We start from the raw sequence: 12,371 nt of genomic DNA, 5'->3' as shown, positions 1-12,371 counted from the left end.
GACAGTGAATCGACCTAACACAGCAAACAACACTCTTTTTGGCCTTGAGAAGACTTTAACCATGAACAGGGAACAAGTCGAGGAAGACCCAAGTGAAGACGAAGGTACTGAAGCTTTCGCAACCGAAGGTACTAAAGCTTTCAAAGTCAAGGGTACTGAAGCCTTTGAAGAGGAGGGCACTGATGCTCTCTGTCATACCCCAAATTTTGACCACCTTGCTCCGTTTTTACCTATTTTTGTCCGTATTTTAAAACGGCTCAATTTCTCTTCTTTTCGCTTTAACGAGTTAAAACCTTTCTCAGTCGTTGTTTAATCATTCAAAGTCTGTGATCTTGCAAGTAAAATTTTGCCCAGTTGAAATTGCTTTATTTGTCTTTTCAGGCATTTTAAATTTTTACGCGTGCTTTTAAAATATTTAAAGTCTTTTATTCATTTCTTTTTATAAATAAACTTTTTTAGGTAGTTTCCTGTTTGTCCGCATGATTAAACCATTTAAAAAGTTTTGTTCGTGTTTTGAAACGCCGCAAGTTTTAGTCGTCTCAGTCGAGGTTTCGAGAGCTTTAAATTTTATTACTCTTTTTTTTTATTACTTTTATCTTATTTTACAACTCTATTTTCTTTTATTTCATTTTTAATGTCATTTTTATTTTTTATTAACAATTTGTTTTGTCTTAAGTCCACTTGTTACATTGTTATTGGTCCAAAGAGCATCCAGAGCATTTTCTTTCTCTCCAAGTTTCATTAAGGGTAGTTTAGTCTTTAGTCTATTGATCCTTTTTTAACCTAGTTTTGGCTATAAATAGTCTCCCAATCATTGATAAAGGGGCTGGACACTGATTCATACAAAAACAACTCCCAATTTTCGGCAGCCCTAAAATTGAATCCAACACCCATTTTCTAAAGAGATTCTTGAGAACAATTCATAAATCCAGCAACATGAACCTTTAATTTTCACTTTCCTTCTACACATAACAACAACACTATCATCATCATCATCATCATCATTTCTTTGCCTCTAAACCACACGTCGACCATCAAAAATCATCAATCCTTATCCATTCAACATTTCTTTTCACAAGTACATCAATTCCCAAAATTCGATTCGCATTTACACAATAACAAAGAAAATCAACTCATTCACAAACCATCAATTTCAGAGAGTCGTTTTCCAATACCTTCAAATTCGTTAAAGCCTAAACCGAGTCACCAACCTTGCAACCAGCTCAAGCCTTCACACAAACACTAACCCAAACACAATTTCAAAAACTCTCAACAAGCATCAACGCATAACTTCCATTTTCGAATCTGTCTCCAAGCAACAACACAAAATCAAACGAACTCCATCTCAAATTCAGAATCAATCCAACCATTTCAGAGGTAGAAGAAAAGATTCAACCGTAGCAACAAGGAATCGCAGCTATGACGTTGTCCAGAAGCAAATCGAAGTAGATTGAAGCAAAACAACATTTAAATCAACTCAAAGGTCCGAATCCAGCAAGCTTCAACACACAAAAACAGATCCAGATCGAAACTCAAAGAAGGTTCGCGAGCAGAATTGGAAGAAGCACAAAGAAGGAGCAAACCGATTTGTAAAGAAGAGGTAGACTTCTGTTCTTGCGTTTTTGATGTTTGTTTTGGTAGATCTATGGAGTTTGTAGCTTTTATTTTAAAAATATAACCTAAAGAAATGAAGAAGTGGAAAGAGGACACGCTGATCTGTCTAAGAGGAGAAGAAATTTCTTGCCAAAAGAAGGGAAACTTTAAAAACGTTTTACATTGTGTTGTTATTGGATCGGTTCGGTTGAACCGCTCCGGATCCTGAACCGGTCCAGTCTTTGACCCATCAGCCTGGCCCGTTTTTGCTCTTAGGCCCATTTGTGTTGTTGGCTGTTTCTATTTCTTTGCTGCACACACACCACCTGCTTGCCGCACCCCCTGTTTCTGCACAATTTCTCCATTAGTTGCGATGTTTAAACTCATGCATTTTTCTCTATTATAAATTAATTGTGCTCAAATCCCATCATGCATTTCATCTAATTCACTTGGTGTTTTAAAAGCTTATTGTATCCATGTCAAGAATTTTTTTTAATTAGCATGCATCATCTTTTATTCATTTAGGTAATATTGTTTATTTTTGAAACTTCACGTTACATGTGTTTGCTTTGGCTTAAATTTTAAAATCTTTTCATGCTCATCCCATCCTTTTTTAAAGCTTTATTTTCTATGCCTTATTTTATTCTTAGTCTTTGCTTTAAAAATTCTATTTCATGCATTTTTAATGTCTTGTTTCATTTTCTCACATATGCATCTTGCTTTATTTTGTGCATTATCATTGCATTGCGTTTTAGTACTTGATGCTTTTAACGTTCTCTATATATCATTTAATCATGCTTTGCTTTAAATTTTGGTATTTATTCATTGTTTCCTATTGCAAAGCCCCATAATTATTTAGTGTGTATAATTAGGGGAATGATGTAATTTGTTGTGGGCTTTGCATTTAGGAATGGTATGTAATAGCTTAGTAATTGCACACACCGACACAAGCACCGACACTACACCATTTTATCCATGCTTGCTTTACTTTTCGCATCGTTACGCCTATTTACCGTTAGTTTAGTAAAACCTTTTTCATTCCAAAAATCAAATAAGCAAAAGTCAAATTATTTTCTTAATAAACCTTGGATCCAAATCCAAGAGATTTTTCCTTTATTTTCTTAATCAAATTCCTAAATGAACTTTAATTAAACTTAGACTAAATTTCTCAAATAAAATGAAACAACCTCACTTCTATTTTATTCTTCTATACCTTGAGGTCCCTCAATCCCCTTCTTAAAACCATTTTCAAAAATAATTAAAATCAACGTAACCCACAAAAATATTTTTGAGAGTGAACTACGACGGTTTTGATCCCTTTTAAGGGTACGTAGGCAGAGGCTTTAATCCTTTCAAATCGATCAAATAAAAATAACCAAAACTCCAACTTCTTCTCCCTCCATTCTTTCACTTCAACTTTAAACAATAAATTTTCAAATAAAAATAAAGTTAGAAAGAGGTTCTCACGGAGTACCGTGAACGACGCGGGTGCCTAACACCTTCCCGAATCGTAACCAACCCCCGGATCCAAAAAGGGTTTTTCAATCTCTTTTTCCCTTCCCAAGAATAAAATCGAGCAAGTCCGGTAGATTGAAGGTTCAAGTCCAATCAATGGCTTGACACCCGAAAATCTTGGTCTACAAAAATGGCGACTTCACTGGGGATCCTTGGCGGGTTAAGCCCACCTTTCTTTCTTTATTTCTTATGTTTTATCATTTGTATATACTTTGTAAATATTTATACGAGAGTGGTGAGATAAGCTCTGTACCCGGGCTTGAGTGAACTTAAGATAGGATCGGGTATAATCATAGTATCCATGCCAAGAGTACTCTTCGGCATTGGTACATGTGATAACCCACTCAATGGAGGGACCTTGGAGGTATACCGTTGTTGTCGCGAGTACTCGCGTATGGCATGACACTTTCAAGGGACCGTCGAAGTTGAGAACCTTTAGTCACCTTTAACCCATCTTGGCCTTTTAGGACGTAGTGCGGTGGCTAGTCGAGAGTACTCTCGTATTGGTCATCACACGATACTACACCCAAACGAGACTAACCGATGAATATTGTTGGAACGAGAGTACTCTCGTCGCCTAACAAATATTCGGACGTGGTTGAAAACTTTGGGAACCTTGGTAGAACCCTTGTTACTTGTGCAAATGGAAACCATAGTCCTCACCAAATGGCGTTGTGACCCTAAGCTCCAACATTGTGTACCTCAAACTTCATCATCATGCATACATGCATCCATTCATAAATACTTTTTTCCATCAAATATTGAAAGATTTAGCCAAGTTTTTTGTAAACATCAAAGGAATGGACCTTGTAAGAATGAACACCAAGCAATACAATTTCAAAAAATCTTACCTAAGCTTTTGCTTTTGTTAAGAACTTCTTCTTTGGTTTCGTTCTTACCTTTTGAAAAGAAAACCGCTTGCAATATCTTTACAATTTTCAAATGAAACCATGTTCCTCTACGATGTTTACAAATTAGCTTCAATAAGTCCTTCAAAAAAAAAAATTCACATTTTTTGCATAAACATATCATGCATCATCTTTGCATTCATAGTTTCTAGTCCGTGTCTCATACTTTGTTTCTGCCTACAAAAGGTCAATCTATCAGTCTAATCGCACCTACAACACTCGAGCAAATCAGAATGGATCATCTTGAACAAGAGAACCACAAGCTTCGTGAAGAGGTGACAACCCTTCGGGCCGAAAATGAGATTTTGAGGAACTTAGTATCTTTAATGACGGTTGCACAGAGTCAACCATTATCCTTTCCTGTTGTCAGATCTCAAGCTCAGACGGCTGCTTCCACTACCCCGATTTCAACAGTGTTTGCTAGTACTCCTCAACATGCAATGCTTGAAGGTTATCTCTGGAGCACACCATTAAGTTCTGGTGAAGTATTCCGTCATGGTGTCTCTAAGGTTCAAGCTCCTTTTGTGCAACAGACAATGCCTATCCCTCAACTGGGTCCTTTGATCCCTCAAGCCGCTATGACCTACTCAACTCCTTTGATTCATACTACTCAACAGGGCCCTGGGCCGATCTATCACTTAGGAAATGTGGTTGCATACGACCGGATAGCTGAACTAGAAGAAAAGTTTGACAGAATACAGTTGGAATTGAAAGCTCTTCGTGGGAAAGAACTGTTTGGGAAAAATGCTTATGATCTTTGCTTGGTTCCCAATGTCGTGATACCACCCAAATTCAAAGTCCCTGATTTTGAGAAATACAAAGGGAACATTTGCCCTGAGCTTCATTTGGTAATGTACGTGAGAAAGATGTCTGCTCAAGTAGGCAATGATGAGCTCCTTATCCACTGTTTCCAAGATAGTTTGACTGGTGCTGCACTGATATGGTACATGGGTCTGAGCAAGGATGATATCAAAACTTTCAAGGATTTGTGCGAGGCTTTCATCCAGCGATATAACTACAACTTGCACTTGGCCCCAGACAGAAAAGAACTGCAGGCCATGACCCAGAATGATAATGAATCCTTTAAAGCTTATGCCCAACGATGGAGAGATGTCGCCGAACAAGTCCGTCCACGTCTAGAAGAGAAAGAGTTGATCGAGATTTTCTTGGAAACTCTGGATCCGTTCTATTTTGAGCACATGCTTGCAAGTGCATCTGGCGATTTCGCGGATATGATGACCGCGGGCATGCGTATTGAAGATTGGGTTCGAAAAGAACATTTGATCAAAGAAATTGTTCCCACTGATGGTTTAGAGGAGGAAGACCAGGAAATGAGTTTGGTGGAAAGTCAGCCTCAACAACAGTATCTGGCTTATTACCCTGTTACCGCAGTTATGCCTGTCACAAATGCTCTACAAAATTCGGGTTATCAACCCCAGTTTCAGCAAAATCAACAACAGCCTCGACAACGGACTTCAAGGAAACAGATTGATCCTATTCCCATGACATATGCAGAGCTGCTTCCAAAGTTGCTTGAAAGGAATTTGGTCTATACCAAGGCACCTCTGCCAATGCCAGCAAAATTGTCAGCCCGTTACAGACCCGACCTCTTTTGTGCTTTCCATCAAGGGGCACCAGGTCATGATATTGAGCACTGTTGTGCATTGCAGAAGATAGTTCAGAAGTTGATCCAGAAAAATCTTATACCTTTTGAAGAGTTTTGAATTTGAATATGCAAGTTAATCCGCTATCGGATCTTGGTGCATGGAATGTTTAGCTGGAATTGGGTCTTTGCTGATGTTTATTTCTACTACTCATCTGTTTAATTAATATGTTTGTTCGTTGCTTTATGTTTTTCAAAAAAAAAATCCTTTCGTCCCACCCGAGACGGAAGTGAACTTGTTTAGGGCTTTTTGCTTTATGTATTGTCATCATTAATTAAAAGGTCGCTTTGATCCCGACTTTGTTTTTATTTTGTGCTTTTTCTGGAAAAATGGTAATACAAAAAACCAAAAAAAATCTTTTTTCTTTAAATCATTTCCACATGTATGCATAATCAAAATGTTTATATCAATAATCAAATCATGCATTAATAAACCCGTTGAACACTTGAACCATGTGCTCTCTCTCGACTTTGAGTTCCTTGTATCTGAGACTGAAGAGAAGGATGATGAAGAAGTTTCCAATGTGATTTCTCGCCTACTGGGGCATCTTGTCCATCGAAGCTGCAAATATCAAGAAAGATTGTCCAGAAGAGGACTTTCATGTACAAAGACTTGCACGAGATGCTTCCATCTGCCTGCAGGGATATTGTACTTCAAGTGCACACTTTAACAGGGGCAACCCCCCCACCATCCCTCAATATACAATATAAAAGCAGTGCCCCACATGGAGGTCAAAGTTCTGTCAAAAGGATAAAGCAAGTATTTGACAAAGAAGGCTTGTCCCCGTGAAAGTCAAGAAAGTGGCTTTGTGCTAAAAAATGTGTTACCTGATACTAGGGGCAATGTATGCCTAATTACAAAGGATAGTGATGAACTTGTATGTCCTGTGAATACCGATGCAGTCAAGAAATACTTTGTAAAAACACAAAAAAAAAAAAAGTAAAAGCTCGATAAGTCGCACACCTTAAAAGGCGGCTTAGGCAAAAAAGAGCGTCTCGATGGACTGAAAACCCGAAAGGGCGGTCCATGCAAAAGTTAGAGACATGTAAAAAAAAAAATGATGAAAAAAATGAAAAAGCTCGATAAGTCGCAAACTTGAAAAAGCGGCTTAGGCAAAAAAAAGAGCGTCTCGATAGACTGAAAACCCGAAAGGGCGGTCCATGCAAAAGTTAGAGACATACAAAAAAAAAAGAAGAATGTTTATCCTGATAGGTTGAAACCCGCAAGGGCAACCTATGCAAAAGTTAAGGATTATAACAAAGTAACTGCATCTGGTCGGACATGACTCACTTGGGGCATTCCAGTCGTCAAAAGACTTCCGACTTATGGCAAGGCATCTTCATCAAATCAAGTATGATTCATCTGGGGCATCTTAACTGTCAAAGGACTCCCGATATAAAGCATCTGCAGGTCAAAGACTCGGAACAGTGGAATTCAAAGTTGTTAGGGGGCACAATGGTTATTGTGTTCAATGTACCTTTTCCATATAATTACCATTTTCCAAACTTTTTAAAATCTGTGGAACCACGCCTTTGGCAGGTCACCACTCCTTTACATCTAATTTGAGCCTGTGCCCATTTATTTGAAATTCTCATTTATTCTGTTTGCATAATTTTCTTCTATTTTTGATGTGAATACTTAAAGCAAAAAATAAAAAAATCTTTTTTAATGTCCTTTGAAAAGCATAAACAACAGGTACATCTTCTTTGAACTTATGAGTAAGAGAAACATACATCAACATTCGTCCCAAGGACAGTTAAACTCTGCAAGATAGTTATGAACAAGTGATGTGCGATGACCTCTGTAAAAAAAAAAAAAAGAGAAAAAAGAATACAAAAAAAAGAAGAGCTCGCTAAGTCGAAAACCCGAAAGGGCGGCTTAAGCCAAAAATGAGCGTCCCGGTGGATTGAAAACCCGAAAGGGCGGTCCAGGCAAAAATTAGGGGCATACAAAAAAAAAAGTATATTCCCGGTGGATTGAAAACCCGAAAGGGCGATCCAGGAAAAAGTTAGGGATTCAAAAAATATATACAAAAAAAAATGAAAAAGAAAATAAGGACAGAGGCATCACAGTTCAAGTGGGTCGAATGGAAAGAAAGCACTTTGTGTTTGCTTACAAATGGCGACTTCTGCCAGAATGATTGATTGATGGGTTTTATCCCGAGAAATGGCGACTTTTGCCGGTGATTTGATGAATGGCGACTCCTGCCTATGGTTTAATTGACGGTGTCTCCCATCTGTGGCTTGATTAATGTATTTTATCCCTTAGAGATGGCGACTTCTGCCAAATTGTTGATTGATGAGCTGTTTCCCCAAGAGAATTGATTATTGGGCTTTCTCCCCTCAAGTGGTTTGATTATGGGGCATTCTGTCTCCAAGCGGTTTGATTATGGGGCATTCTCCCTTCAGTGGTGTGGTTATGGGTTGTTCCCCCACCAGTGGTCTGAGTATGAGCTTTACCCTGACAGTGTTTAACTCATCTCCAGTAATGTTATCCCCAATGAAGATTGCCGAGTGGTTGTACTGCGGTGTCGGTCCATCTCTCATCTTACCTATCCTCTTTTGTTTCATCAAGTTCACCTGTCATATACAGTCATACATTCATACATTCATTCATACATATATTCATGCATATAAACATTCATGCACATATTGCATGCATACAAAATATCATTGCATTTACCACCTCGTGTCTTATTTCAACTGTATCTCATAAAAGCGTCTACCCCAGTGTGTCTGGTCCAGAGAAGTCATTCACTGTAAGCCCGGTGGATTCCGGCGAACTCTTACCAAGCCCATGGATTCCAGCAAACTTATCAAAAGCCGAGTGGATTCTCGCAACCTCTTATCAAAAGCCGAGTGGATTCTCGCAAAACTCTTATGAAGCCGAGTGGATTCTCGCAAACCTTTCATCAAAAGCCGAGTGTATTCTCGCAAACCTTTCATCAAAAGCCGAGTGTATTCTCGCAAACCATTTCATCAAAAGCCGAGTGTATTCTCGCAAACCTTTCATCAAAAGCCGAGTGGATTCTCGCAAACCCTTCATCAAAAGCCGAGTGGATTCTCGCAAACCTTTCATCAAAAGCCGAGTGGATTCTCGCAAACCCTTCATCAAAAGCCGAGTGGATTCTCGCAAACCTTTCATCAAAAGCCGAGTGGATTCTCGCAAACCCTTCATCAAAAGCCGAGTGTATTTTCGCAAACCTTTCATCAAAAGCCGAGTGGATTCTCGCAAACCCTTCATCAAAAGCCGAGTGGATTCTCGCAAACCCTTCATCAAAAGCCGAGTGGATTTTTGCAAACCATTTCGTCAAAAGCCGAGTGGATTCTCGCAAACGTTTATTTTGCTTCAAATGGTCAGTCCCAAACCACGGACAGCTTGTGTTTACCTGTCATTCCCTTAATATGTCGTCCCCAGCTTATGTTCAAGAGGCGTCACTAATCCAATACATAAAAAGGTCATCCTTAAGGTGTTTAATTCATAAATGTCACCAATCAATTTGTGTTCAAATGGTAGATTCCATCCAGTAATCTCTTTATCAATACTAACCAATATAGACACGCTTTAATCAGTATTTTCATCTTTACCACGGGCAGTTGGTAATAGATAAGCTTTAATCAGTATTTTCGTCTTTACCACGGCAGTTGGTAGTATACAAGCTTTATCTTCCGCATTTTCATCATTTACCACGGGATGTTGGTAATTGATAAGCTTTACTTTCCACCTCAAGCTTTATTTTTGTCTCAAGCTTTATGTTCAGTCTCAAGCTTTATCTTCCGTCCAAGCTTTATCTTCCGCATTGTCATCGTTTACCACGGGCTGTTGGTAATTGATAAGCTTTACTTTCCATCTCAAGCTTTACTCTCCGTCATAAGCTTTATTTTCCGTCTTAAGCTTTATTTTCCGTCTCAAGCTTTACTTCCCGTCTTAAGCTTTATTTGCTGTCTGAGCTTTATCTTCCAAGCTTTACCGTCTGTTCAAGCTTTATATTCCGACAAGCTTTATCATCTGTATTTTCGTCTTTACCGCGTCAGTTGGTAATAGACAAGCTTTATCATCTGTATTTTCGTCTTTACCGCGTCATTTGGTAATAGACAAGCTTTATCATTTGTATTTTCGTCTTTACATCGTCAGTTGGTAATAGACAAGTTTTATCTTCTGTATCTCCGTCTTTACCACAGGCTGTTGGTAATAGACAAGCTTTACTTCCCGTCTCAAGCTTTATTTTCCGTCTTAAGCTTTATTGCCCGTTCCAAGCTTTATCTTCTGTATTTTCGTCTTTACCACAGCAGTTGGTAAAATTCAAGCTTTATCTTCCGTATGTTCGTCTTTATCACGGCAGTTGGTAATAGGCAGACTTTATCTCCCGAGTGATACCTATCAGTTTGTTCCCCAGTCAATTTATTTTCGTCGTCTTTGCATTCATACTCGCATCGCATGCATTCATATTATTGTATTCATCGCATTCTCAGCTTTTCAATTGGTCAAAATTCGGTGTACTTAGTATTTAAGTCTCTTCGACCCATCGATTTAAAAGTTTTCTTTTAAATCTTCGTGACGAATAAACTTAAATAGGGGCATCTGTCATACCCCAAATTTTGACCACCTTGCTCCGTTTTTACCTATTTTTGTCCGTATTTTAAAACGGCTCAATTTCTCTTCTTTTCGCTTTAACGAGTTAAAACCTTTCTCAGTCGTTGTTTAATCATTCAAAGTCTGTGATCTTGCAAGTAAAATTTTGCCCAGTTGAAATTGCTTTATTTGTCTTTTCAGGCATTTTAAATTTTTACGCGTGCTTTTAAAATATTTAAAGTCTTTTATTCATTTCTTTTTATAAATAAACTTTTTTAGGTAGTTTCCTGTTTGTCCGCATGATTAAACCATTTAAAAAGTTTTGTTCGTGTTTTGAAACGCCGCAAGTTTTAGTCGTCTCAGTCGAGGTTTCGAGAGCTTTAAATTTTATTACTCTTTTTTTTTATTACTTTTATCTTATTTTACAACTCTATTTTCTTTTATTTCATTTTTAATGTCATTTTTATTTTTTATTAACAATTTGTTTTGTCTTAAGTCCACTTGTTACATTGTTATTGGTCCAAAGAGCATCCAGAGCATTTTCTTTCTCTCCAAGTTTCATTAAGGGTAGTTTAGTCTTTAGTCTATTGATCCTTTTTTAACCTAGTTTTGGCTATAAATAGTCTCCCAATCATTGATAAAGGGGCTGGACACTGATTCATACAAAAACAACTCCCAATTTTCGGCAGCCCTAAAATTGAATCCAACACCCATTTTCTAAAGAGATTCTTGAGAACAATTCATAAATCCAGCAACATGAACCTTTAATTTTCACTTTCCTTCTACACATAACAACAACACTATCATCATCATCATCATCATTTCTTTGCCTCTAAACCACACGTCGACCATCAAAAATCATCAATCCTTATCCATTCAACATTTCTTTTCACAAGTACATCAATTCCCAAAATTCGATTCGCATTTACACAATAACAAAGAAAATCAACTCATTCACAAACCATCAATTTCAGAGAGTCGTTTTCCAATACCTTCAAATTCGTTAAAGCCTAAACCGAGTCACCAACCTTGCAACCAGCTCAAGCCTTCACACAAACACTAACCCAAACACAATTTCAAAAACTCTCAACAAGCATCAACGCATAACTTCCATTTTCGAATCTGTCTCCAAGCAACAACACAAAATCAAACGAACTCCATCTCAAATTCAGAATCAATCCAACCATTTCAGAGGTAGAAGAAAAGATTCAACCGTAGCAACAAGGAATCGCAGCTATGACGTTGTCCAGAAGCAAATCGAAGTAGATTGAAGCAAAACAACATTTAAATCAACTCAAAGGTCCGAATCCAGCAAGCTTCAACACACAAAAACAGATCCAGATCGAAACTCAAAGAAGGTTCGCGAGCAGAATTGGAAGAAGCACAAAGAAGGAGCAAACCGATTTGTAAAGAAGAGGTAGACTTCTGTTCTTGCGTTTTTGATGTTTGTTTTGGTAGATCTATGGAGTTTGTAGCTTTTATTTTAAAAATATAACCTAAAGAAATGAAGAAGTGGAAAGAGGACACGCTGATCTGTCTAAGAGGAGAAGAAATTTCTTGCCAAAAGAAGGGAAACTTTAAAAACGTTTTACATTGTGTTGTTATTGGATCGGTTCGGTTGAACCGCTCCGGATCCTGAACCGGTCCAGTCTTTGACCCATCAGCCTGGCCCGTTTTTGCTCTTAGGCCCATTTGTGTTGTTGGCTGTTTCTATTTCTTTGCTGCACACACACCACCTGCTTGCCGCACCCCCTGTTTCTGCACAATTTCTCCATTAGTTGCGATGTTTAAACTCATGCATTTTTCTCTATTATAAATTAATTGTGCTCAAATCCCATCATGCATTTCATCTAATTCACTTGGTGTTTTAAAAGCTTATTGTATCCATGTCAAGAATTTTTTTTAATTAGCATGCATCATCTTTTATTCATTTAGGTAATATTGTTTATTTTTGAAACTTCACGTTACATGTGTTTGCTTTGGCTTAAATTTTAAAATCTTTTCATGCTCATCCCATCCTTTTTTAAAGCTTTATTTTCTATGCCTTATTTTATTCTTAGTCTTTGCTTTAAAAATTCTATTTCATGCATTTTTAATGTCTTGTTTCATTTTCTCACAT

The 12,371-nt window shown here is 37.8% G+C and overlaps 1 protein-coding gene across 1 annotated transcript; it reads left to right on the top strand.

Moving 5' to 3' along the window:
- The first annotated feature begins 618 nt into the window (after positions 1-618).
- LOC146904707 (uncharacterized) lies at positions 619-5,988 on the top strand. Its single transcript, XM_085723497.1, has one exon. The coding sequence runs from the start codon at positions 4,250-4,252 to the stop codon at positions 5,738-5,740; it is 1,491 nt and encodes a 496-aa protein (XP_085579623.1). The 5' UTR covers positions 619-4,249; the 3' UTR covers positions 5,741-5,988.
- Positions 5,989-12,371: the final 6,383 nt, after the last annotated feature.

Source organism: Medicago sativa, chromosome 7 (genome assembly GCF_051527215.1).
Source record: "Medicago sativa cultivar Bolivia chromosome 7, Bolivia_mono, whole genome shotgun sequence".
Classification (NCBI taxonomy): domain Eukaryota; kingdom Viridiplantae; phylum Streptophyta; class Magnoliopsida; order Fabales; family Fabaceae; genus Medicago; species Medicago sativa.
This window is presented reverse-complemented; position numbering and strand designations above follow the sequence as displayed.

Bases quoted from the DNA above. Each gene is read 5' to 3' on its own strand.
- LOC146904707 (XM_085723497.1), top strand. From the start codon at position 4,250: ATGGATCATCTTGAACAAGAGAACCACAAGCTTCGTGAAGAGGTGACA.